The sequence below is a fragment of the Drosophila rhopaloa genome, unplaced genomic scaffold (assembly GCF_018152115.1).
Source record: "Drosophila rhopaloa isolate 14029-0021.01 unplaced genomic scaffold, ASM1815211v1 contig_155, whole genome shotgun sequence".
In the NCBI taxonomy this organism is placed as follows: domain Eukaryota; kingdom Metazoa; phylum Arthropoda; class Insecta; order Diptera; family Drosophilidae; genus Drosophila; species Drosophila rhopaloa.
The window spans coordinates 1,060,351-1,085,129 of record NW_025335034.1 but is presented as its reverse complement, the minus strand read 5'-3'; the positions used below and the strand labels follow the sequence as shown (position 1 = coordinate 1,085,129).

General features: G+C 39.6%; 1 protein-coding gene and 1 long non-coding RNA gene across 2 annotated transcripts in view; both read left to right on the top strand.

Moving 5' to 3' along the window:
• The first annotated feature begins 3,798 nt into the window (after positions 1–3,798).
• Positions 3,799–24,779, top strand: part of LOC123037230 — a 30,426-nt gene continuing 9,445 nt past the window's right edge. The window contains exons 1-2 of the long non-coding RNA XR_006417422.1: positions 3,799–4,135; positions 20,199–20,320. This is a non-coding gene — a long non-coding RNA (uncharacterized LOC123037230). The remainder of the gene's footprint in view (positions 4,136–20,198; positions 20,321–24,779) is intronic.
• LOC108049784 (dynein light chain roadblock-type 1) lies at positions 23,002–23,643 on the top strand. The gene has a single exon (XM_017131100.2). It carries the CDS (start codon positions 23,122–23,124, stop codon positions 23,425–23,427), a length of 306 nt encoding a protein of 101 aa, XP_016986589.2. The 5' UTR covers positions 23,002–23,121; the 3' UTR covers positions 23,428–23,643.

Below are 24,779 nucleotides of genomic sequence, written 5' to 3'. Positions count from 1 at the left end.
CGCGATAGGAGCGAAAATGGAAAATGGAAAGCACGCACTTCATTTACTTTTAATTTACAATGACGCCGCTGCATGTCGGTGCCCGAAGGCGAGTTCTAGCCGCAACTGCAACCTGGGGATCCGGCCATTCCCGGAGATCTCATCTTACAGCGCTGTTGCAGTTATTTTTATAACTAAATTATATACGCCTGTCTTGGCAGCCCACGGCCACTTGCTCCTTGCTGCAGAGCCAGGGATCCAGGGAACCAGCTCCAGAATCTCAGATCCAGCCTCGGTAACCAGGGTCTGGGTCTCTCCTCCTTTTCCTGCTCGATTTATGGCGCACAAGGAGCGCGAAACCATAAACAGCTTTTATGGCGTTCTACTGGATTATTGCCAGCGAGTCGGTCCAGGCCAAGCCCTAGTCCGGGCCAATCCCCAGATCCTTTTGATTTAGCCAGGCCAATAAATTGTGTGCCCCACATGCAATTGTTTCCACAGCTTTTGGACCTCTCTTCAATTGCCGGAGCACTCGGCCTGGACCATTCGCGAAACGTGTTGCAAATATTTGATCGTTCGGTGCTCAAGAAAAAGAGCAGAAAATCAGGGGATATAATGGATAAATCTTTAGTTAAGTATCAGGCGCTTTCTTTCCAATCAAAGTGTTTTAGAAACCTTAGGACTTTTCAGTAAATGGTGATCGGCTGGAAGAACTAATGTAATTTATTTCCCTTGTATTAAATAGTCTTAGTTAGTTTTATATTTCTCATAGAGTGTTCTGATAAGATTTAAGTCTGTTTAAGTTCGAAAAAGAAGCGTATTTAATAATTGGTTTTTAATATAAGCTTGAGTTCCAGGAAAATTATATACCCAAGGTAGGGCTTTTCGGTTTAGTTTTTTGTATTAAATAGGAGCTTAAATCATGTACACCAAGTTCTCCTCTTTCTGATTTCTTTTTCCATTACCTAAGCTCTATACAAGGCGTTTATTTATGTGCCTACTAATAAATATATGTATGAGTTAATCGATTTTTGCTTTTGTTTCTGGCCCAAAGTATTTCCTTATGTAAACGGAATTCATTTATTGGGAATGTTTGTGTTGGCCCGAGGAGCTGAGAAACTTTTTTCGCCAAAGTTGTGGAGGGGCCAGTTTGTGGCGACATTGTTGTTGTTGTTGGTGGTGGTGGCGGTATTGTTGTAGCTGTTCCTTAGCCACCACCACCCCCCTGGGGTTTATTCATGTCGCATAAATCTCGGCGGCAACACTTTATGCGAACACACAACCACACCAGTGGAAAAATCGCCAACCACACGCCATGTACTCCTCGTAAATTTCGTGAGTAACTTTTTTACGAAATTAAATCTTGTAACAACAACAGCCTACAACAGCATGTACACATATATTTATTTGTATGTAGGTATGTTTCCTTTTCGTATTTATGTAATGAAGTTTGCTGCGCCGCTTGGCCATCACACGGAGAAAAATATATCTAAGGCAGTGCCTAATTAATTATATATATTTTAGAATTTGTAATAAGTCAAATCAATATAATTTATACCGAATTGATTTTTGATTTTAAAGAAGTTTGGTCTATCCCTATACACTTTTCAAAACATAATTCACTTTCGTCTGATCACATTATCAAATGACGTTTATATCAAATTTCAAATTTAATTTATTTGACTTCTGGGTGGCTAGCTTTCAGCTTAAAGTATAAATTCGGCAAAAAGTGGTCTAAAATAAATTTATCTGACTTTTATTTAGATAAAAGCAAACATTTTAAATAAAAACAGTAATTTTTATTTATTTTTTAATTATTACGCCTTAATTCCTTTTGGATAAGACAATACTTTTGAATCCCTTGGTGCTGATACTGAATATTCCTGGTAGTTTTCTTTTGAACTTATGCATACTATTTATAAAAGTAAGTTTAACTTGGATAATGTTAGAGGTTATTAATTGTAATCAATTTTTCTCTGTGGATCTAAGGCCCAAGATTTCGGCGGCCCAAAACTGAAGCTGGCCAAACGAGGCTTCGAGGTGGGCGTTGTGGTTGTTGGTGGTGCCCCGGCTGTGGTTGTCGGTGGTGCGTCCGTCGGTGGGTGGGGCGCTGTCTTGGGCCAACGCGTGTTTATTGCCCTGCAGCCGGGGGCCAGAGATTTACAGGACAGGCAGCCGGGCCGCATAAATCTGTCCACTCAGTTGTCCTGCTGCCGGCCAGAAGGGAATTGGAAAGGAGTGGAACTGTGGAATGGTGGGCGGACTGCCGGAGATACGAGGCTGCTCTAGGAGGATCGGGTTACCGGGATTAGATGGGCACTGGGGGATCCAGGGGGGAGGTCACGCTGCAGAGGAGCCCAATGGATGCGGTCAGCTAATTGTTAATGCACTCGCCATTATGGCGATGCACTGGGCGAAAAGGCGGCGGCAGAAGCAGCACGTGAATGTAAAATGCATTTTAATTACCCGCCATATATTTCACTTTAAGCATTTCAATGCAAATTACCAAGCACTGCACCGCAGCGAAGGGAGGGCCATATTAAATGTAATTATTTGGCACAAATTGCGTGTTTAGGATTAATTATGATACGGATAGGCTAATAACGCGGCCCAAAGTGCAAAAAAACACATTTTCAAATTATGCGCCGTCGCTTTAAATGAGCTTTGATTGGCGGCCATCGGATAGGATATCGCATTAAAGTTAATACCACGCACCTAAATAATGCAGTCGCCATATGTGTAAATGGGTGTGCGTGATGGGAATTTAATATAAGCCACCTCGTTTTATTAGATTTAAAGTGTTGCCGACATGGAAGGGTTTTGGGCTTGTTAAAGCCGTGTTTATTGGACAAAAATAATCCATTAATAAGGTTGCTCTTTAAAATGCTGAATTTGAAAAGTGGTTGTACATTGAGTTCCGTTTTGAATGTTTATTGGCATTTGCTTTCCTTTTAGTCTGTTGCTAAACCTATGTTCTTGATTTAAATAAAGCCAATTAAGAACTCAAATTCATAAAAATTTAAGAATAAATTCTCTCATCATTTCGAACCTTTGGGTACAAAAAGCCTGCAAAGTATGCACTCTATGAATTTGTGACAAAGGCAGGCTTTTCTCCCCTTTTCCCAGCACATGACACTACATAAAACAAATTTAATTACGCAAATGTTTTCATGTCCGTGTAAAATTTCATGTTCGTGCAACGCCTGCTTCGAATGGCAGACCACCTGAATTTGCAGAAGGACTAAGAGGAGGCCGCTGAAATCTGTGGAGGGTCTAAGTGCAGCTGGGATTGAACCCAGTTAATGGGGGTTTGAGCCAAATTGAATACAAAAACCTTGAAGGAGGCTCAAGGTAAGACAGGAACTTTCCCTAGACAATCATTTAGCAGGTTGCGTCATTTTGCACGGTCTAACAAAATATGAAACAATCATAATTTTTTGCCACGGCTAATAAAAAACTACGGCCAAGGTCAGGGCAGGTTCCTCATTAAAAACACACAAGTGCAGCTGCTAATGAGCGATCTCTTAGCGTCTGTATCTATTGCTATCTCCCTTCCGCCCTCGCAAAGGTGAGCGACGGCACCTTTTTTTAATGGCCGCCGGCGGTGCTGACCTTGGTGCGAATTTTTAAGCGGAAAAAAGGCAACACACACATTTTTTATGGCGCATTCCCGTTGCGTGGCGAACCGTTTCGGATTTGGTTTTTTAGCAGCAGCCTTTGGAAATTTATGATTTATGGCGCTGGCCGTGTCCAAATCCGTCCAAATGCCCACATCCGTGACCCTTTTGCATGCGGTCCAGGATCGGTATAGGATGTCGGGATCTTCAGGGATCGGCGGCTGCTGTTTTGTAAACACTCAGTATGAGTTCCAGTTCCCGGGTGCTTGGACGTTGCGGATCGGCTAAAAAACGCATCGGAAGCGGCGATTTTCTGTTTGCCAGCAATTCGAAATGAGTTAAAATGTGTGCAAAATATGAAATGCCATAAATGGCATATGTGCTGTTTTCCATGGGAAAGTGTTAAGCGAAGTGTGTCGTAAAATCGAAAGAGGTCCATGTGTTAAAGATGTGTTTGCCAAAAATAAAAAGTGGAAACGTCAAGAGGGCTAAGGAAAAAACTATAGCTGAGTTGGATAAGAAACTCAATAGATGCAATGGTAAGCTATCAATATACATTATTATTAAAACCCCCAAATAAAATCTGCATTTTGTTTTTTCTTTTCATTATTTCAATATTATAAGTTTATAACTGACTGTATAATGCTTACAATGCTTTTAATCTAAGAAAAATAATTGGAAATATTTAGTAAAAAATACATTTTTACTTTCCCTTCTTTATACATTCAAAGTCTTTTTATTTAACACTTAACATCTTTCATTCATTTAAATAAATAAAAGTATATAAGAAATCATTTATTATGTTCTCCATTTTTATTTCAATGTTAAACGATCATTATTTGCCATTTAACAAAAAAGGACCCCATTAACTCCTTTTAAAATATTTTAAACTAAATTTATTCACATCCGTCTTCCACTTAATTGAATTCAAAGGAAACTCGAAGGCTCCTCGAGCGCAAAGAGGCAAAAAGAAGAATTCAAGAAGGGCCCAAGAAAATGGTTGAGATAAATCACAGACGAAAACCGCAGACATGCCTGCGCATCTCATCCGGGGAACATTTCTCGCGACCCTATCTTTCCACAGATTTTTCTCAGCGTTTTGAGTAATTCCGCGGAATAAACGACAAAGCAGCAGGGCAGCAACCCCCACCACCCCTCCCCCCACTTCTGAACAAAATTCAGAAAAATAAACCCGCTCCAGGTACAAAAACAACGGCATCGAGATCGGGCTGCGACAAATCTTGAGAGAGCAATAAACAACATGGTTGACAATCTTAAATCTTGCGACTTGCAGGCCATCCCACACAGATACAGATACTGATGCAGGCAGATACAGATACACTCACAGATACGAATGCGAATGAATGTCGCAGCCATTATGGAACCCCTTGTTTTTGTTGCTCCTTTTGTGTTGTTTTTGTTGGCTGGCTTCTTTTCCAAACGACCAACACTATCGCAATCCCAATGCCACTTTCAGATTCAGACCCAGTAAATGTTGCGGTCATTGCTATGCCGGAATGCAACAACAACGGCGACGGCAGAGCAGGGTTCAGGCCGCTCTAAAGGCTTGGCCTGTTCGGGCCCGATACGGCCCAAAGCTAGGTAGAAAATGACAAGGCACCCTATCCCCTCCAACTCCCCTCAACAAAATACAATGGACCACATAAGGAAAATCTTCAATGAATAATTACAATGAAAATATGTTAAAACAAACTAATATCTTCTTTTTCCCACAAAAAATATGTTGTACGGATTAATGTAAAAGTTTAATTATGTTATTATGTTTTTTGATTTTTATACAAGTAACTGAATTATGTAAAATATGCACGCCCATTTGTCACTTCAAATGTGTTGTTAGTTGTCATGTTATACCAAATAGTTCGGTATCGATCATATTACTAACGTCAAGCAAATAGTTTTCATAAATGGTCGAAAAGTTTTGTCTAAAAAGAAAACTAAATTTATGTTTCTTGTGGGCTTACCTCTTATTTTAAACAAAAAAACCCCTATTAAATTAACTATAAATTTAACTTTACTTTATTTTAGTTCAATTAAAATATTACAATGATCTTTAATCATAATAAAATTCGGACAATTTCTTTAGAGATCATTTTCATCTGAAAAATCGAGATATTAAAAGCGCGTTTAATATCTTGATTTTCCAAATGAAAATGATCTTTAAAAACACGTTTAATATCTTGATTTTCCAGATGAAAATGATCTCTAAAGTAATTGAGTTTCCAATACCACTGCTAATACATTTACATAAAACCAAGTTATGAATCCTTTTTTACCCACAAATGTTACATACTTTCCACAGTAATAACGATGACTTTGGAGCAAGTCAGCGTTTGGCCTTTTGGCTTCGCGTTGAGTTTTTTGGTCGCTTGGCCTGTTTGTTGTTTGTCTCCTTTATAGCTTCTTCTCGTACCCTTTATCGCTATCTCCGATTGCAGTCGGATTTTTCCCTGCTTTTTATATATTTTTTACTTTGGGGTCACATTTTCGTGCTTTGCAGGTAAGAGGAGCAAACGAAAAGCCTTTTCTTTGGTGTTGGTCGTTGCCATTCGAGATTCGTTTGTGGATATCGAGTGTCTGCCGGCTTTCGCTCCCCAACCATCCAGCTTTATGTTAACCTCTCGACGAGAACTAAGCCATCCAATAACTTGTGTAATAAGCACTAAGCAACTAAGCCCGTAAATCATCTCTGGACTGGTTAACGACATTTTAAACACTCGGGAAATCAGGGACCGACATAAAGATTCAATGAGCAGCCAAGACATAAAATCCACAGACAACAAGCTCGAACAGAACAGAACAGAAGCGTTTGGCATTTGATGTTTATTTAATTTGCCGCAATTCATAACAATTTCGTTTACGACATTTTTACTACTCGACAAATGCCGTAAACAAAACAGAGCGTCGATTTGCTCGATGCCCTTCGCCTCGTCTCCTCTCTTCTTTTTGGCCCGGGCACACGCTCAGGTTTTTATGGCCCGCTCGCTCATCGCCCGGTGTCCGTGGACTTGACTCAACTCAACTCAACTCAACTCGAGTCAGCTCCTCGACAATTAAACGCCATCATCGAGTTGATTCGAAGGCGAAAGTGCAGTCAGCACCCCGGCGATTTACGGGCGTTTTATAGATCGTAAAAGCCGCTCTAACAGCCGGCCAGATGATTTTACGACGTGTCGAAATGCCACCAGGACGAGGGAGTTGTTCCAGCACTTGTTCCCGGGACCACGACACCGATTTCGGGCCGGATTGGATCGCATCGGATGTGGTTCAAGTGCAGCGTCGTAAAAACTTCCTCCGTACTCCCGTGACTACTTGAAAGAGCCGTAAAAGGGCTATAAACAAAAGTGGCGCCCGAGGAGCCACCGCAAGTTGTCGGCCAGACTTACGTGTCGTTTTCCGGGTGGATTGTGTGAGCGATTCGATTCTGATTTGATAAGGATAATTATGTCTGATCGCCATAAAAAGACAATCAAGTCGAGGAGGCGGAAGGAGCATATGTCCGGTAATTGGTTCGTTAAGGTCTAGCAGTTTGGTGGAGATTAATTAAGTTTTGCTTTTTAAATGGAATCAGCAAGGATTTCTCGATCATGGTTATGTTTATAAACATGTTGTTTTAAGAAAAAGCTTATTATTTTCCCTGTAGAATAGGTACAAAATTCACTATCCCAACCTAAAAATCCAATTTCACTTAACTTATTTTAAACATTGCGAAAAACCTTTTACCAGACCTTGATTATCTTGTTTTGTGTATAAAATAAATTTATCACAGAAAGAATCTTAATTCAATTAAAATGTAACACACATTAAACTGTTAAAATCTATAAAATATGCATTGGCAAATAAATTAGGAACATATTCTTGGCTAGTTTGCAGTATATGATGGTAAACAACGGATCCTTATCAGAAGACCGAAAAAACGAGAGCACTTGCGGCTAATTGAAGTCTGCTTTAAACAACAAAGGGTACAGTATATATAGCTTATCCATATCGTGCGCGGTATCCATTATTAAGCCAGCTGAAGACGTGTTGATGTTGATGCACTGGGCCAGACATTGCAGACAATGCAGAGCCAAAGACAGAGGACCTCGGACAATGAACAGCGAACAATTGAGCTAATGACGTGACTATGGATACTCAACGCACTGGCCGGTCATTTGGCCGAAGAAAAAACCAGCTCCATTCCGATTTGAATGGCCATTCCCATGCCGAAGTCCCTGTCTGGCCGTGCTTCATTGTTATCATTCGAAATGGCAACGGCCAAACTTATGCATCGAAAGTGTTGTTAAATTACGCCAAATTGCTTAATTTCAATAATGAAACGAGCCGAGCCGGCGGCAGCCACTCAATGAAATTATAAATTTTCGGCCCAAATGATATGCAAAGAGCACTGAAAAGGCGGACTGATTCGTGATCGTGACGTCTCCTCCTTGTGTTTCTTATTCTGAATCCGATATGTCCGAGTGTGTTTCTCCAATTCCGAAACACAGAACAAAATTCATTTATTTTTGTGATTGATTTGAGAATTTTTGTTTTAAAAGTTTCCTTAAAACCAGCCATTTTCAAGCAGCACCAAAAAGGCATTAGTTTATTGTTATTAAAAAACTGTATTTCAAAGTAACCTATGCAGTTTTGAACACTTCTTTTAATGGTATTACTTTTTCCCTGTGCATATTTACCCGATCCCGTCCAGACGGCGACTCCACGCTTCCAATTTAATGGGCCCATTGAATCGGTCGTTAATGCTGCCTTTTATTTGGCCTTTTATTCGGTCCACTGTGTTTGTGGCTTTATTTCCCTCTGTTTTAGTCTCTTTTTCCGTTTTTGTTGCTGCAGACTTACTCAATTGTGTTATTGTTTATTTATGCGAGCTTAAGTAATGCGCTGCAATTCCAATTTCAAAAGATAATTTCAAATTTACTGTCAAATAATTTATTAGACGAATGCCTCTCCGCTGGGAAGCTAATTTGGCTGGAGCTTTATTGAGCTTCTTTGTTTGTTTTCTCTTCTGTTTATGTGCTTCCCCAACAAAAACACTTCTACATTTTTGTGTGTTTTGGAAAAGATAAAAGCAAAGCCGCAACGAAAAGTTTTTATAAAGTTTTTGGTATTATTTATGGGTTGGCCGTCATGGGCGTATACGTAATATTTTATAATTCCCGAGTCAGGGGGCAGAAACTAGTTGAACCGAACGACTTGTGATTTGACATGGCAGACAGTTTTGATGGCCCATTGATATCACTTTAAGGCGTGGAATGTCCACTTAATCAATTGCTATCTCTTAAAGCTGGTTTTAAATATTAAATAGCCGCTTTAAGAATGGGCGGTAAAGGCAATAAAATGGAATTGGTATAGATTTACTTTGGATTGTAGAGGCTTAAGCGATTGAAATTGGTAAACTAAACGTTTAAATGGGATTGCTGTTTTAAATACAAGATAACATAGAAAATAAGTAGAGTTGAATTCTTATAGCAAATACATATAAAATTAAATTCATGTTAGGTACTAGGAGAATAATAATAATAATATCAATAATAATATCTTTAAAGAAATATAATTTTAAAATCCGTCAATAAGTAGGGGATTTGACTTAAAATTATACATTAATTAAGTATTTGATATGTTTGGAAAATTAATTCTATTAAGTTGCAATTTTTTTGTATGTCTCAGAGAACTTATAGCTTTTTCCCAGAATTGTAATTTAAATTCCGAATTAAATATGAATTTAAATTTGTTTACGACTATGAGTAATGTAAGAGATCATAAAATTAAAGAAAAGTAATGTCTTCATTTAGCTATGCCTGTGATTGCCATTAAATAAATTATAATAATGAGAAAGCTTCCTTGACAATTCAATACCAATAAATCGAATTAATCAACTGGAACCCTTATTTCACGTTTTGATTTCCCAAGCAAATCCTCTTTGTTTCCTTTCAGCCAATATAAGTCCCTAGTTTATCATTATAAAATATGGGCACTTTCGGCTGACGCCATCGGAGTCGTTTTACTAAGTGCAGATTCGGCGGCTCACGTCCTCCTCCGTGGTCTACTGCATAGTGCCCACTGCATAGTAGTTCCCGCCAGATCGAGCCATTGCCCCGGCGGAGGCGTTCAACCCAGAGTGCTACATGGCATGGCAATTGCGACTGGACTGGTGACGTTTGTTGCCACTTTATCATGGCCGTGCATCATAATTTAGGCAGCCGTTCCACCCACACTGCCAACGGGCAACGGACAACGGCCAACGGCCAACCGTCAACAAAGAGATACTGACAGAGGTTGCAAATAATAAATTCGTTGACATTCGGTGCGGTGCGCTGACTAAGCAGCCAAAAGGCCGAGGACGTGTGCAAACCTGGCCAAGATGGCCCCGCGTGATAGCCACAAAACGCTGACCACGCCCACCCATCGGCCCAGCCCTCGGACTCAGGGCCATTTCCTGCGACAACTTTTTGTGCTTAAACACTCGTATTAAGTATTAAGTATGAGCATATAATGGTTTTGTTTTCATTTTGCGACCCAAAAATTGTGAGCACTTTGCTCCGGCCCCATTGATTAAGTGGATCGATTGGCCGGCCAGCCAGCCAGCAACTGGCCATCAGCTCCTGGCCCAAAACACTGAAATTAGTTGGCATTTTAACACGAACACCTGACACTCGAGTCCGGCCAAAGCAGCAGCTTCCTTTCGTGACATGAAGTGGTGGGGGCTCTAGTTTCTCTTTAGTCAAATGGATTATATTACAATCGGAGGGGTGGGGAGTTTGGAGCAGGCAGTACGTGGTCCACCATTATCGATGGAGGCTGACGCAGGAGCAACAAAATAACCACACTTTAAAAAATGATTTATATAGTTGTTCTTCTTATTGAAGAAATTTGATAAATTGGCTGCTAGTAAGTGCTTAATAATAACTTGTATTAGGAGTGATTTTAATGAAAATTATACTTTAAAAGTATTCTAAGATAATCAATATTACTTTTCCTAGATGTATATTTTATTGGAGGTACTGTCAATTTTTAAGTATTTTTATTTCAAAGTGTGTGTTTTTGTGGTACTTCAAATTGATTCTTACGATGTAAATGAAAATTTGACGCCTGGAAAATGTTGTGGCTTTCGTGTTGCAGTGTTTTTAAAAGAAATAATAAACAAGAAAGGAAAGCTAACTTCGGGCGGAGCCGAAGTTGATATACCCTTGCAGAATACTCTGAAAATTATATTCTCCAAAATTATTCATATGATGCATTCTTAATACTCATCAAAAATCCCAACTTCCTAACTTTAAAAACACCAAAGTTATGGCATTTCCAATCGTTCAGTTATATGGCAGCTATAGGATATAGTAGGCCGATCCTTATGAAATTTAATAGGTAGGATTGATTGGCTAAAAATAACCCATAGAAAATCCCAACTTCCTAACTTAACAAACACCAAAGTTATGGCATTTCCGATCGTTCAGTTATATGGCAGCTATAAGATATAGTCGGCTGATTCTCATGAAATTCGGTAGGTCAGATTGATTGGCCAAAAATAAAACCTATAGAAAATCTCAACTTCCTAACTTTACAAACACCAAAGTTATGGCATTTCCGATCGTTCAGTTATATGACAGCTATAGGATATAGTCGTCCGATCCCGGCCGTTCCGACTTATATACTGCGTGCAAAGGAAAGAAGGGTGTGTGCAAAGTTTCAGTTCGATATCTTTAAAACTGAGAGACTAGTTCGCGTAGAAACAGACAGACGGACAGACAGACGGACAGACGGACAGACGGACATCGCTATATCAACTCAGGAGGTGATCCTGATCAAGAATATATATACTTTATAGGGTCGGAGATGTCTCCTTCACTGCGTTGCACACTTTTGACCAAAATTATAATACCATCTGCAAGGGTATAAAAAGTGGTCCTGTTTTTATTAAGGAACCCAGATTTAGAAGATCTCGTATTATTTATATTAAAATCTCTTATTCAAAAATATATAATCTATTAGCTGGTCTAATTAATTTTCCATTACTCCACAAAATTCAAACATTTTTTTTATTATTAAAACGAATTAAGATGATCATGTCGATTTCTCCCTGTACAGCAATGGGTTATTGATCGATAATTCCATTTAAGCAAATGTTCGCGCTGAGCACCAGAATTGTCCAAATTATATGTGTGTGGCCTCTGGACCGAGTATGAGTTGAAAAAATGCCCAAGTTTGCTCAAAACCGACTCGATTGCAGTTTTTTCCGAAACGCTGGTAATAACAGAGGCACCCGAGGGATCGCAAAGTTGGGGTTTCGGGGGGACCATCACTCCCATGTGCGTTTGTCGCTGGTGGATGCCGCCAACTCATCAGAACCCGGCCCATCTTCATCTACATCCCATACACTTCCCATGCGGATCCGCAGCATCATCCGCATGCACATGCACATCCAGAAGATGTATTTTCACTTAAACGTTTTACTCGGCGAATAATGGCTTTAATGACTTTAATGGCGTTCGGATAATTTGGCCGCCGGGCAGCTGCCCGGACTTCATCTCCGTCCATCTCCGTCCGTCTCCGTCCATCTCCGTCCGAGCTGCTCTTTCGTAATTGACGAAAGTAGATGGCCGCCGGTGAGATGAGATGCACATGCACATCCAGGATGCCAATGCGAAATGTATATAATTTGTAATTGTTGTTCCTCTTTAAAATGCACTCGACTGCGGCTCGAATAATTGCAATGAGCAGTTGCAAAGTGATCCAAAATGAAATGAATGCAATTAAATCGAGTTTTCTCCGCAGGTTCATTAAAAGAGTTGATCGAAGTGAATATGGATTATGCTGTATTTTCTCACGATTGTGAAATATATGCAGAATAATGACTATAACTGTGTTATTTATTAATTTAGTTCAACGAACTTAACAAAACACTTCACTGGGAATTAAAAATTATTTAAATATTTTCTTCTTTAAAAATAATTTTGTTGAATTATTTAACGTATTGTATTTTTAAAAACATCAAACCAATTCAGACTTTACTTGTTCAGATTATATGACGGAGTTTAGTTATTAAGCCAAAAAAAAACTACAAATTGTTATTAAGTACTTTTTATTATTTTAATCAATTTAATAACTAAACTAAAAGGCATGGCTTTGGTTGTTATGAATGCTTCTTACTTTTAAATAGAGAAAATAACTTTTTTTAGAATTGTTAACAATTTCTAATGAATCGATTGGATCCCAATTTCTCCATTATATGTAAGGCATTCAATTTTCGCAATAGATAGCAGCAGTGCACGTCATTCACCCGCCGCGATTGACCTTGAGACAACAAAAAAATACATTGAAGTGGACGGACAGTGTTCGGCGTAAATGGCAGTTCGTAAAAAAAGACATAAAGAATACAGGTATGGCCAAAAAAGATACGAGGAACGTCGTCACACGGCGACACAAATCAAAAGGTGCAGCATAAAAAATGACTTGGGAAAACAGATAATTAAGCAACGGAGAAAGAGGGGCAAGTGGAAAACGGGATGTCTGACCTGAGAATGGAGGGGGTGGAAATGCTGCTGCCGAATGACAAGTCGCACATTTTCAAAGAAATTACCACAAAAAATGGGAATAGACAAGACAGAAAACATTGGAAAAGGCACATAAATTCACCCGGACACATCCATAAGCGGACCAGAATGGAGGAGGATCTGGTGAACAGCTGCCCGGGGGAATGGAGGAGCGTTGATGGAGGGCCGGGAAATGAAAGGAAAAAGTTCCAAAATTAGTCAAACCGGGCGAGTCAATTAAATCGAATGGGATGCCCGGCAGACGGAATTTATCGGATCGCTTATGGCGGAGCTGCTACTTAAAAACGCATTTGCCGCGGAAAATATCTTAATATTTGTTTACGAAAACATTCAGAAATGTCGTGTTGCAGAATTTATAAACATTCCCTCGGGCTGCGGTCCCATGCGACTTTTTAATTAAAATTCCGAATGCATCGGCCGGCGAAAAAATGCTTTTATTATTTTAATTACCCATTTCGGACTCGGATGGCCCCGCAGCACTCAATATTAATTTCATAAAAATAACTTTGCCGCCGTTCCTGCTGCTTCTGTTCATTATTGTCTCTCTTCCAAACGTGTCTTTTGTTTGTTTTCCCGCCAGCTGGGACCCAGCCGAATCCCAGACCCCAAAAATCCAAAGTGTTTTCTCCACAAAAAAGAACTCCCAAAACAAGCCAAACATTCTGAGTATAGATACGCATTTGTTCGACGTTCGATAAACATTTATTGGGCAATCCAATCACGGAACTCACGTCCCCGGGCCGTGACAGTTTCGTTAAAATGCTTTTTCTTTATCTGACTTATTTTTCTCCTTTCTGGTATTATGCTGCCCGCTTTTCGAATTCCACAAGAATTATGTTTGCCTTATGAAAAAGTAATAAATAAAGCATTTTTGTATGCGAATGGTATAGCAAAAGACTCGCGATGAAATCGAAACTGAATTCGGCAAAATTATGGAGTTATTCAATCACTTGATACTGTTTCATAATTAAATAGGTGGAATTATATTTTTGCCAATACTTTTCATTTAGGAAAATATTTCAATATCATATTAACATTTTGTTTAATAAGATAAAAACGTTTTTGTAAATTCTCTTAAAAATTTTAATTTATTAAGTATAACATTTTTCCATTATATATATAAATATAAAAATCAGAATACAAAAAATTCAACCACAATAAAATATTTAAGCCAATATTTAAGATATGCATAAAAGTACAATTTTTTTATGAGTTTAATGAAGTTTAATGCAGTCAAAATTGTATACTTAAAACCAGACTTATCCAACCAAAAAATCAAGTTGACAAGATCAAAGTAAAATTTTTAAGCTCGTTTAAAAAATATAAATACCAACAAAAATTGTATTTAATGGCCACATACTTAAATCTCGACTTCTTTACATTTATAGAACAACATACCCATATATGTAGTTTTCCGTTTTGGTCTTACCCATAGTTTTTATTACAAATTTCTTTTAATAATAAGATTTAGAAATACAAAAAGTAGTTAAAGAAACTATGTTTATTTTCTGCCCTTGAAGATGCGCCATAAAATGATTTATTCTATCTTAAACTTAGATTAATAAGCCCCCACTATTCCCCTTCCCAACTAATATTTCCTCTGGGGCAAAACAGAGAACATGGCACATCAAAAAACATCAAGACGGTGATTATATGCCTAATCTTCTCTTCTTGGGGCAATTTGTCACCACAAGGCAATAGGCCACTAAAAATCATTTAAGGCGAAATAAAAATATTTTTTACGGCCGTTTTTATAGTTGTTGCAACAATCTAATAACAATCGAAATAATTATCCAAACAAGCGACGGCAAATGTCAAAGCAGAAAGCCCAGAAAATACAAAATGCGAACCCAACGAGGAAGAAGAAGCGGCGGCGGAAGAACGCACTCAATGCCGAAAATGAGCCATAAAACCCCAGTGCGAAATGCTACCGCTCTCTAGGCCACGCCCCCTTCACACGGAAGCCATAACAGCAGAGCCAAAGTGCCGATAACTCAAAAAGAGAGAGAGGTAGTTGGAGTGTTGCGTGAGTCAGAGCGAGATGCAGATGGGGCTGGCATGGGTGAGCGAGCGAGAGGGCTGTGCGCACCATAATGGCTGCGCGATTAAAAGAGAGCGGTTAGAGCGAGATGGCTGTCTCTCTCGCCGCCACGTGTCGCTCTCGCATTAAAACAAGTAAATCGGCCATTGAGCATAATCGATAACGCAGCTCTTCGTGAGAATGGCTTTTCTCACGCTCTCGCTCTGCCGACGCCGCTGCGCTGCCTCTGCTGACGCCGTCCCCCATAACTGTCGTGGGTAATGGCCGTTTTAAGTGCGACTGAGATGGCCTCATAATCGTTTGCTGAATGTGGCTCAATTGTCTCACTTGCTGCTCTCTTTTCGCGTTGCTCTCTCTCTCTCCGTGTTTGCCCATGTTTGCTTATAAATTAATATCGATTTAAATGCCCAGTGAAGTGACCATTTCGTTGCATAAAAAAGGACCTAGGAAAGAAAAGCTCTATTCTGGCCCGCTCTCTTTCGCACTTTTTTTTTGCAAAGCGTGAGCGGGAGCGAGAGAGTATCCAAAAAAGAGCGCGCGCATCTTTCCATCTCAGATGGCTGTTAGAGGGGGACATAAAATGTGCCAGGCAGTTAAAATGTAGATTTAAGTAAGTGGAAACGAGATCGTTACGTTGGCGCATAAAAATAAAAATCATTGTGCTCGGGCACTGATTGAAAAAAAAACGAAGCGTAAAAGAGAGCGCCAAGGCAACAGGCAAACTTCCACTCAACGAAGGAAAAGCGAGTGGAAAAGCGAGAGGAAAAGCGGTAGCAGCGAACATGTTGCGAGTGCCTTTCCATATCAATCAGAAATCACCTTAAACTTGTTTTTCCACCTCCTCTTCCTCCTCTCGAAATTCATCGCTTCTTGTTGCTCGCTGCTTTTTAAGATTCTTTTCATTTTCGTTTTATGGGTTTTATGCGGGTCTTTATGACTTTTATGGGGTTTAGTGCGTGCCAAAAACGGAGGGAAAAAACAACAGCCCCCACAACAGCAACAACTTTTAATTGAATAATGCCGGCGTCGGCCGTTTGTTGTTGTTGTGGTTTAAAGGCGTCGGTAATTAGCCAGAGATAAACATTTAATTGGCAAATTCAAAATTGGAAATGCCTCTTGGCATGACTTCGTAGTCCACGTCGACTTGCCCATTTTCCAGTTTCCCTGGCCATATGCATTCTAATTGGGTCAAAGAACTCGAAAATACGGCAGCCCCACGCTTCTTGGGTGGCACTTTCTTGGGGGCGGTTTTAGATGGGCTTTGTAAAACCGTAATATGAAAAACATGTTTCTACGCCCACCTTAGTTAACTGGTATTTTTATCGTGATAAATGAAAAACAAAAAAAATTTTATTGTAAACATTTTATTCCCTTAAAACATTGGAATATAAGTCAAATTGAGTGACGATTTATCTACATGTATTTTACAGTCTTTTAAAAAAAGTTTACTATTAAAAAAAATATTTATCAGCTCAAGCAATTTAAGCAAAACCCATTATGATTACATTGATATATTCACATTAAAATTTACATATTAGGTATTTAAAGAAAACACACTGCGTATGAGCGATTATCTGGAATACTTGATTTCACTTTACTTTGTATACCTGAAGTACCTATAGGTTTATAGGAGTAATTTTGTTCCGCCCCATATTTAATACCCAACCTCATACGTATCTCTCACCGAACGAAGGGAAACCCAACGAAATGCCCGCGAATACTGTAAGTAATTATTGTTTATATGAGCTCGATTCACATTATGCACTTGCAACTTTTGCGGTCGCGGAAAAGGTAAATTGATAAATTATAAAAAAGAAACTTAATAATATAAATAAGACGGGCCGCAACCTGTCGCATTGGCTCACAACTCTGGCGGTAATTGGCAAACTGGAGGCACTGGCCGCAGTTAATTGCAGTTTTTAATATCCTGACCCTCTTTGCTGGATTTTTTCAAGGGGAGGGAGCGATCGGGAAGTGAGTGTAAACACGACATGAAATGTTGCACGGTCACTTGGCCACCTCGAAGTGGCTCCGTTGGACGGAGGAGACCCCCCGTGGCACGCTACTCCTTTCGGCTTTCCCTGCAAAGGATGGAATTTATGACCGGGGCGGAGGGCTTGTGTAATTGCCACGCAATGCTGCATCCGCATCCGCACACAATTTTCAATTTACAAAAATTAAAAAAAGAAAATATGAGACATACGGCGGAGGAAAAACAAACAAGGTGCCAGGTCCTTTTGGCACGGCACGTCCTTTCATCGGACACATGTGGATCGCCGGCGTGGAATGTCCTTTTAATGGACTCTGCACTCTCACACTGCGCCGCATCCTTTCGCCGCGTGTGCCGCGCTGTTTGATTGCCGTGAATAGCTGGCTGCAGGAATTGTATCCCTTCCTTTCCTCTCCTCTCCTTACCACCCTTTGTTCCGTCGACGCAGATGTCATATATTTCCTGTCGTCCTGCCGGGCAATTATGGCATGCTAAAAGCACTCGGACAACAGCTGACCAGCTGGCCGATCCTTTACGGTCCGAAGTCTCAAACAAATTGAAAGAGTTTACAAATGATTTGGTTATTTCTGACGACAGTTTGTTAATCTTGATATTTTTAATAACTTTTTTTTCTAATTAGAGTAATTTAAAGTTTTGACTTAAATTATCAACAACTCTAGTTTTCAATCTGGATTCTTGATAATTAAAACTTAACAACAGTTGCATTTATTTATAGTAAATGTAAAACGAATTTGTACAATATGGGAACAATGATTGACACACATAATCTTAGTGTATTTGAATTTGTCAACTTACAAGGATTAACTCTTTTTTTAATAAATCGACCACTTAAAAAAAAATACTTGTCTTTTAGAATTACCTCCAATATATCTAATAGAATTTATTTCATCATGTTATTTATCGCAACATAAACTAAGTACTTGTTAAGAAATACGATAGTGTCCTAGCTTTACCATTAAAATATTCAATATACATTCTAAATCTCCTCATAAACGTCCCCAGAAGTTGTCTTGAATAAAGAGGAGCAGAGCTTAATGGTTCCTTCAAACTGCCACGGATGATGCATGGTACAGTTAAGCCAAGAGGTCGAGAGTGGCTCTGGAGGACCAAGTGTCACTGGTGTCCCCCGAAAAGCCCCCAGAAGTCCATGGGTCCACAGATGCGATGGCGCGGCGTCAAAAGCGACGCTGAATTTATTACGGGGGACTTTATTTATGCGCTTATCGCGTTGCCAGTGCCGGCCTTAGCACGTTGTCAAGTGTTTATTTTGGCCTCGGACCCGGACCCCATACCCATCCCCAACCCGGGGCCCAAAACCAGATCCCCGGCCAGACCGAAATGAAATACCAAAAAGCTTAAAATTGAATTTATGACTGCACCTAAATCATGCGTCGAAAAACAACACAACTTACGAATATGCGAGTGTTTTTGGGCCCAAGAGTGTGTGTTTCTGAATGAGCCTGTCGCATGATTTAGGGCTGCCATGTCGCAGTCGAGAAATTTAAATAATAAATATTCCATAGTTACACAGACGCACAAAGCCAGAAAATGGAGGCCCAAGCCCAATTTCGATTCCAAAATCCAAACAATTCGTAAAATATTCAAAGCGAGCGCGACTAAATCAAAACGTTGTCGAAATAAAACGTTTGAAAATTGAATTTGGCTCGGGCGAAATTGAAAAGCATTTGTAACGGAAATGAAAATCGTTCGAGGGTGGAAACCAACAAAACTCGATTCACTCTGACTCTGAATTTAAATTAAGAAATTTATCTTTTCAATGGCCTTTGTGTGTGTGTGAGTGCGTCTTTGTTGTTGGCTCAATGTAATTTTTTTCGAGCATCTCCCACCTTTTTGGGACCATAAAACTAAATGAATTCAATTCCTTTGTTTTGGCAAGCGTTTTCGCTTTGGGTTCTAAGATTGCTATCGGCTGAAACTTGATATTCAATACTTTGTTTGTTTTTTACTAAAATGTTAAATTTATTTGCGATAAAAACGAGTCTCATGAAGTTATTAAAATTAGCCTGCGAGATAAATTTAATCGCGCCGTTTTGCACCTCTTCTAACAATTTGTACTCGAGCGGAGAGCAACGATTTCGAGCGGTTTTGAAATGGCTTTTATGGCCGACTTCATGGCTAATAAAAATTTGCATTGTTCGACCGCCAAGTATTCAATTCTACTGGTCGAAACCAGATCGGTTGTGGCCAAGTCCGCCGTCTTCATAAATTAGCAAGCCAACTGCCACGGGAATTAGCATACGAAATTACGCTTCTTAAAGATAAATACCTTAAATTGGTTGTTATTTAGAAGTCCATAACATAAATTCGAAAGGCAAATAATGTCATTTGTCAATGGGATTACGAATTTGGGGCTGCAATATTTTCACAGATTTTATTGTTTTCTGCGCTTCTTAAATAAGTCGATTCGACAATTTGTCGTTAAAATAATGAAATCATGTGCTAATGAGTAAGCCTTAATTTTAAGAGCAATACATATTTTGAGTGGGCTTTGGTGTTCTTAGGAGAATTATTTAAATATTTAATGAGTTCTTTAGAACCCAAATTTGCTAATTATTTATCAATATTTATCAGTATTAGGTTCAGCTCGCAGGGAAAATATGACTGCATTGTTATCAAAATGAGTGAATTAGTTACAGGGCAACTATCATTTAATAAATGTATTATTGGTACAAAAAGTAGCTTTAATAAAAATTAAATTGAATTGATGTGTTGAGTAAATTTATATTTTTAAAGTTCAAAAACTATTCAAATTAATCTATTTTGTAATCATTTTCCAAACCACTTAGATTTAAAACTTTAAATTTACTCTTACAAATGATTTTAGGCGGACTCTCAAATTGTCTATAAATGTACTTCAAAATGTTGTTTTAGTTTACTTACGATAGGTCCTAAATCCTATTAGGAGAATATCTCAAGTTATGCCTACACCCATTTAACACTTTCCATTTAATTTTCAATTACAGAGCACTCACACAGCGAATAAATTGTCCTGCCGTCCGATTTCCACCCCAGGATATTGTATATTACACAACTCTCGAGGACTGCTCTCCATTTTGGGCACATTCAAAATTCAGGACGCGTTGAGGTGAGCCCACATGTACACGAATTATATGTATGTTGCACATTATTTATGGGAGCTTCGGAGTTTCGGAGTCCGTAATCAAAACAGGGCTTCAGATGCTGGTGATATGTGAGGCGGGGAAGTGTGTCAGTGGGCCGGCAAAAGGGTAGCTGAAGGATATATTTGGGCCAGTTGGACAAAAGGCGAAGCCCTCGGCCAATTTGTGCCATGTGTGTGCGACGTGTCCCTTTCGCCGCTCGAGTGGCACAAATGAAAGGGCCAAAACAGAGCGCAAAAAACCAGATACTGACCACCGGCCAATGACCGGACCTGAAGCCAAAAGGCCTGACTTTCAGCTCGAGCAGCTCATTTGCATTTTCCGGAGCGGAGGCAGGGAAAGTGTTTCCAAATTGCCACTCTATGTCCTGCATTTTTCTCTTTTGCGAGTCTGTTTTTTAATTCCAGTTGCCAGTTGGTCTGTTGGTTTTTCTAATTAACGTAGGAATTTCCCATTTCGTAAGTTCCATTCTTTTATCGTTTTGATGCCGCCCGACCTTTTGACCTCTTCGTAGTTCGGGCTTTTCGGAAGTTTCGTATATTGGTGGATGAATTATGCCTAAACAGCGATAGCCATCTAATTAGATGAGTTATGGCGCCGGCATAACGCCGAGTATCTCGCTTTCGGATAAGCGTTTGCCGCCTAATCCCGCCCCGGGGCCAAAACCCAAACCCATGCCAAAATCGGGCCCAGAGATAGTAAAATAGTCCGACTTGGGCTCAGGCGATTTATGAGCTCGCATTTTGCATAGTTTGAAATGGCACAGAGCCCGAGCTTGGACACATTTCATTTTCCCGGCCACAAATCTCCCGTTTTGCATTCGGCGGCCATGAATCATGACTAAAAGGGGAGTGGATTTGGGTAAAGCGGTTCTAAAAATTTAAATCGATACAATGGGAAGGGAGCCTAACAAAAGACTTAAAAAAGCATTTATATATCTACAATTTAAATTCAAAAAAAAAAATTTTTAAGTCGTAATTAAAGTCGTTTGTCGTGGAATTGAACGAAATAACAAAACTTTCAGCAGATTAAAGGGCATTTCGCATCGATTCTGATCCAGGCCTTATTTTTCGTAATTCTTAATACCGGGAATCAAGCGTACAAAATATTTTTCTTCGAAATCTGATAACAAGCCATTCGTTTTCTTAAGAATAGTAGAATTTGTTTGTAACAATAATTTAACGTTTTTGCTGGAACGGAGTAATAAATATCTGAGGAGGGGTAATTTTTAAATTTTTTCAATTTATGGAAGGATTCATTTCAGCAAGTTTTTCGAAACCAAAGTATGGCCGAAATTCATATTCGCGAATTCATCAGCCTCACCCAAAGTGGTTAGGTATTTAGACTCGTAATAAAGAAAATTTCCCCACTGTTCTTTGGAGGTTAACCCGTTAAATGCAAAGCCTTCTGCTGAACGGCCAGTTTCGGGTTGCCGTTGAATGGCATCGGAATTTATGCACATTTTATTGACCAGCTCGGAGAGAAAAGAACGGAGCAGAGTTGAGAGTTGTTTGTTGGGCCAACAACATGTCCGAAAGTGTTTTATGGCCGTTGTGGGCGCTCGAGTGGCCATTTTGGGTCGATCTGGGGATCTGGGGATCTGGGGACTCAGAGGGACATGCACTCCCACATGCACTCTCCGGACTTGTCCGACAAGCACTTCTGGCCGAGGAGACGAGGGGCCCTGAATACAGATGAGCCTTTGGCCAGATGAGTGTTGTACTAAATACTAAACACCCGCCACTATTTGCAACTCTGCCGGCCCTGATTTATGGCTCATGAAAGGGGCTTTAAGCTAAGCCAGCAATTGGAATTAGTTTAAGTCGTTGGCGGCGAGTCAACGACCTGCCATAGAGCGGTTCAAAGTCAAAAAGTCAATTATACGGATACCTAAAAATACAACGGCGGGCTGGAGTGGAAATCTCGTTAAAAGCCAATAACAGACGCCATTAAATGTGCATGAAAATTAAATGAAAACGGCCACTTGAACTTGGGCGGGAATATCAGTTCTTGTGTGCAGTAATTCGAACTGACCTCGGCGGATCCAATTGGAGGGCAAGTTCAATGGCATTCGGGGGTTCGATTGGGCATTCCTGGGGGAGTGGCGATCAAAGGCCGCAGCGAGATAAGAAAGTTTCGATAACTTTAATTTATTCGAGCACACTGCCATCTGTTGCAAAGCGCAAGGAACCAACACTTATTTAATCAACGCGATAGGCGTGAGCTGTACACTAATTATAAATCCGGTATAAAATTATTGAACATGGGGGGTTAATTTAAATGTTTGTAAAAGGAGAATATGAGAGTGCATTTTATAGTTTCATTTTATACGGGACTTAATAATGTGTTATGGACAATTTTGTGTATCAAAATTTATAGCCCTTTAAAGAAGTCGAAAAACTTAAAATTGTATTACCACCGATAAGTTTATGATACTTTTTAAATTGACGCTTGTCAGTATTCCTTTTTTAGTGCATGTGCAAAACAAAATATTCCAAGATCTTTACTATTTTGATCTTGCCACAAGATCTGTTAAAATCTTCTGTTTGTAGAAGTTTGTCTATTGATTTAGATATCAATTAATTATAGAGTATTTATAAAAGTTCACAAGAAATCTGTGCCCTAAAATTCAAAACTAATATCTAGGTCTGGATCCCACCTCCTAGAATAGTCAGTAGTACTTCACAAATCACACTTGGTTGTCAACCCACTCCCAGTCCCAAAACAAATAGTATTTTACTACTTTCCTCACAATACACGGCAAGAAATGAATCGCATACTGGAGGAGGTGATCCGTCAGAATGGAGCCACGGTGGATCGCATATTATCGGAGCACACTTTGGGATACGTGGTCTCCGACAACGTGGCGAATGCGGTGGCAGAAACGTCCTTCGACAACACCAGTGCCCAGGCGATCGTGAAGCACCTGAATGGACTCCTGGTGAGCACCTGCCAAAGTGTAGTTCGGGACATTGACCCGGCCAACAAGCTGTGCTTCATGCGGCTGGCCACTCGCAAGTTCGAGTACCTGGTGGCACCCGAGGAGTACTTCACCATCACGGTCGTCCAGTGAGGGGAATGGGAGCCACACTCCACTAAAACTCCAGGATTCAGAAAAAACGAAGTCAGTATTACTTTAGAATTGACTGAGACTTTTGGGAACAGTCTCCTGAGAGTGATCAAAATTCTTAGGATATTGTTTCCTAAAATCTCTTGGCCATTCTCTTTAAATATTGTACAAGACTAAAGGAAATACAAACATATAAAATGTGCGTTATAGGAAATTCGACAAACGTGTTTTATTTTTTACAAATAATATTAAGAATTAACTTCATTTTTGGGGTTCACTAAAGACCAATGAATATACGGATAACTACTTGGGACTTGTATATACTTGTTTTGGAGGTGTTAAATGGTTACGACATACTATATATTATATAATAACAAGTAATCCATATATAGGGAAAAAATCTTTTAATCCGGAAATTTTTAAAGATTATTTTCATTTTGTTCGATTTGCTTAACTCTAAAATGTAATTAAGTAACTGTCGAAACCACCAATTCTAGGAATCCTGTAATATTGTGATGAATAATTTTTAAGCCGTTTGTTTGTAATGCCTCTAAAATTTTTTAAATAAATCTATATCTTGGTATGTATCTATGGTATCTATGGAATTTCATTTTAATTTTATGAATATCTCTTGTACAAGCCTTATAAATAAGTTTTGAAAAATTAACATTGCTAATATAGATTGAATGCAAATGAGATAAAAGTAAAATGTCGATCAAAGTTGGAGGTCTGAGGAATCTTACGACTGTGGGGTGGCGATGGTCTTGAACCCTTTCGAATGGCAAACAAACACAGGAAGAATGCTTAAATCAACAGGGCTGCCCGAAAATCCTTTATAATGCCCCGGCGACGTTCCGATCCCGATTATTTACGACATGGCTTCATCGGGCCGGGAATCTATCTGTGAGAATGCGGCATCTAATGCGATAATTTAAGAGATTTACTTCTGTCAACATGACCATTTTGTCCGCCCGGTTTTCGGGGTGGAAATGTGGCCTTTGACCTTTTTCCTTTCGCTGCTTCCATCTTGCTGCCACAATGGAGGCTGCCTGCTATTTTAATTTAAAATGGCAGGACTCGTAACTCATTTTTACGACGCACCCTCCGGGCAGATGAATGTGTGCGAGTGTATCTTGTCCTATTTTTACGGATCCCATGCAGGGGTTGCTCCTCGCCGGCTTCAATAACTTATCTGCCCTTTTTACCCGATACCCGACTTTCAACCCGAGTCCATAATCACCACGAGACGCTCCTGGGGTGCTTTGTGCTCCGGCAGCTATCTTTAAGCAGTTTCCCATTGTCTGGCGTCGTTTTGTGGTGCTGGGTAAATATGAAAATGTACAAATTTGTACAGA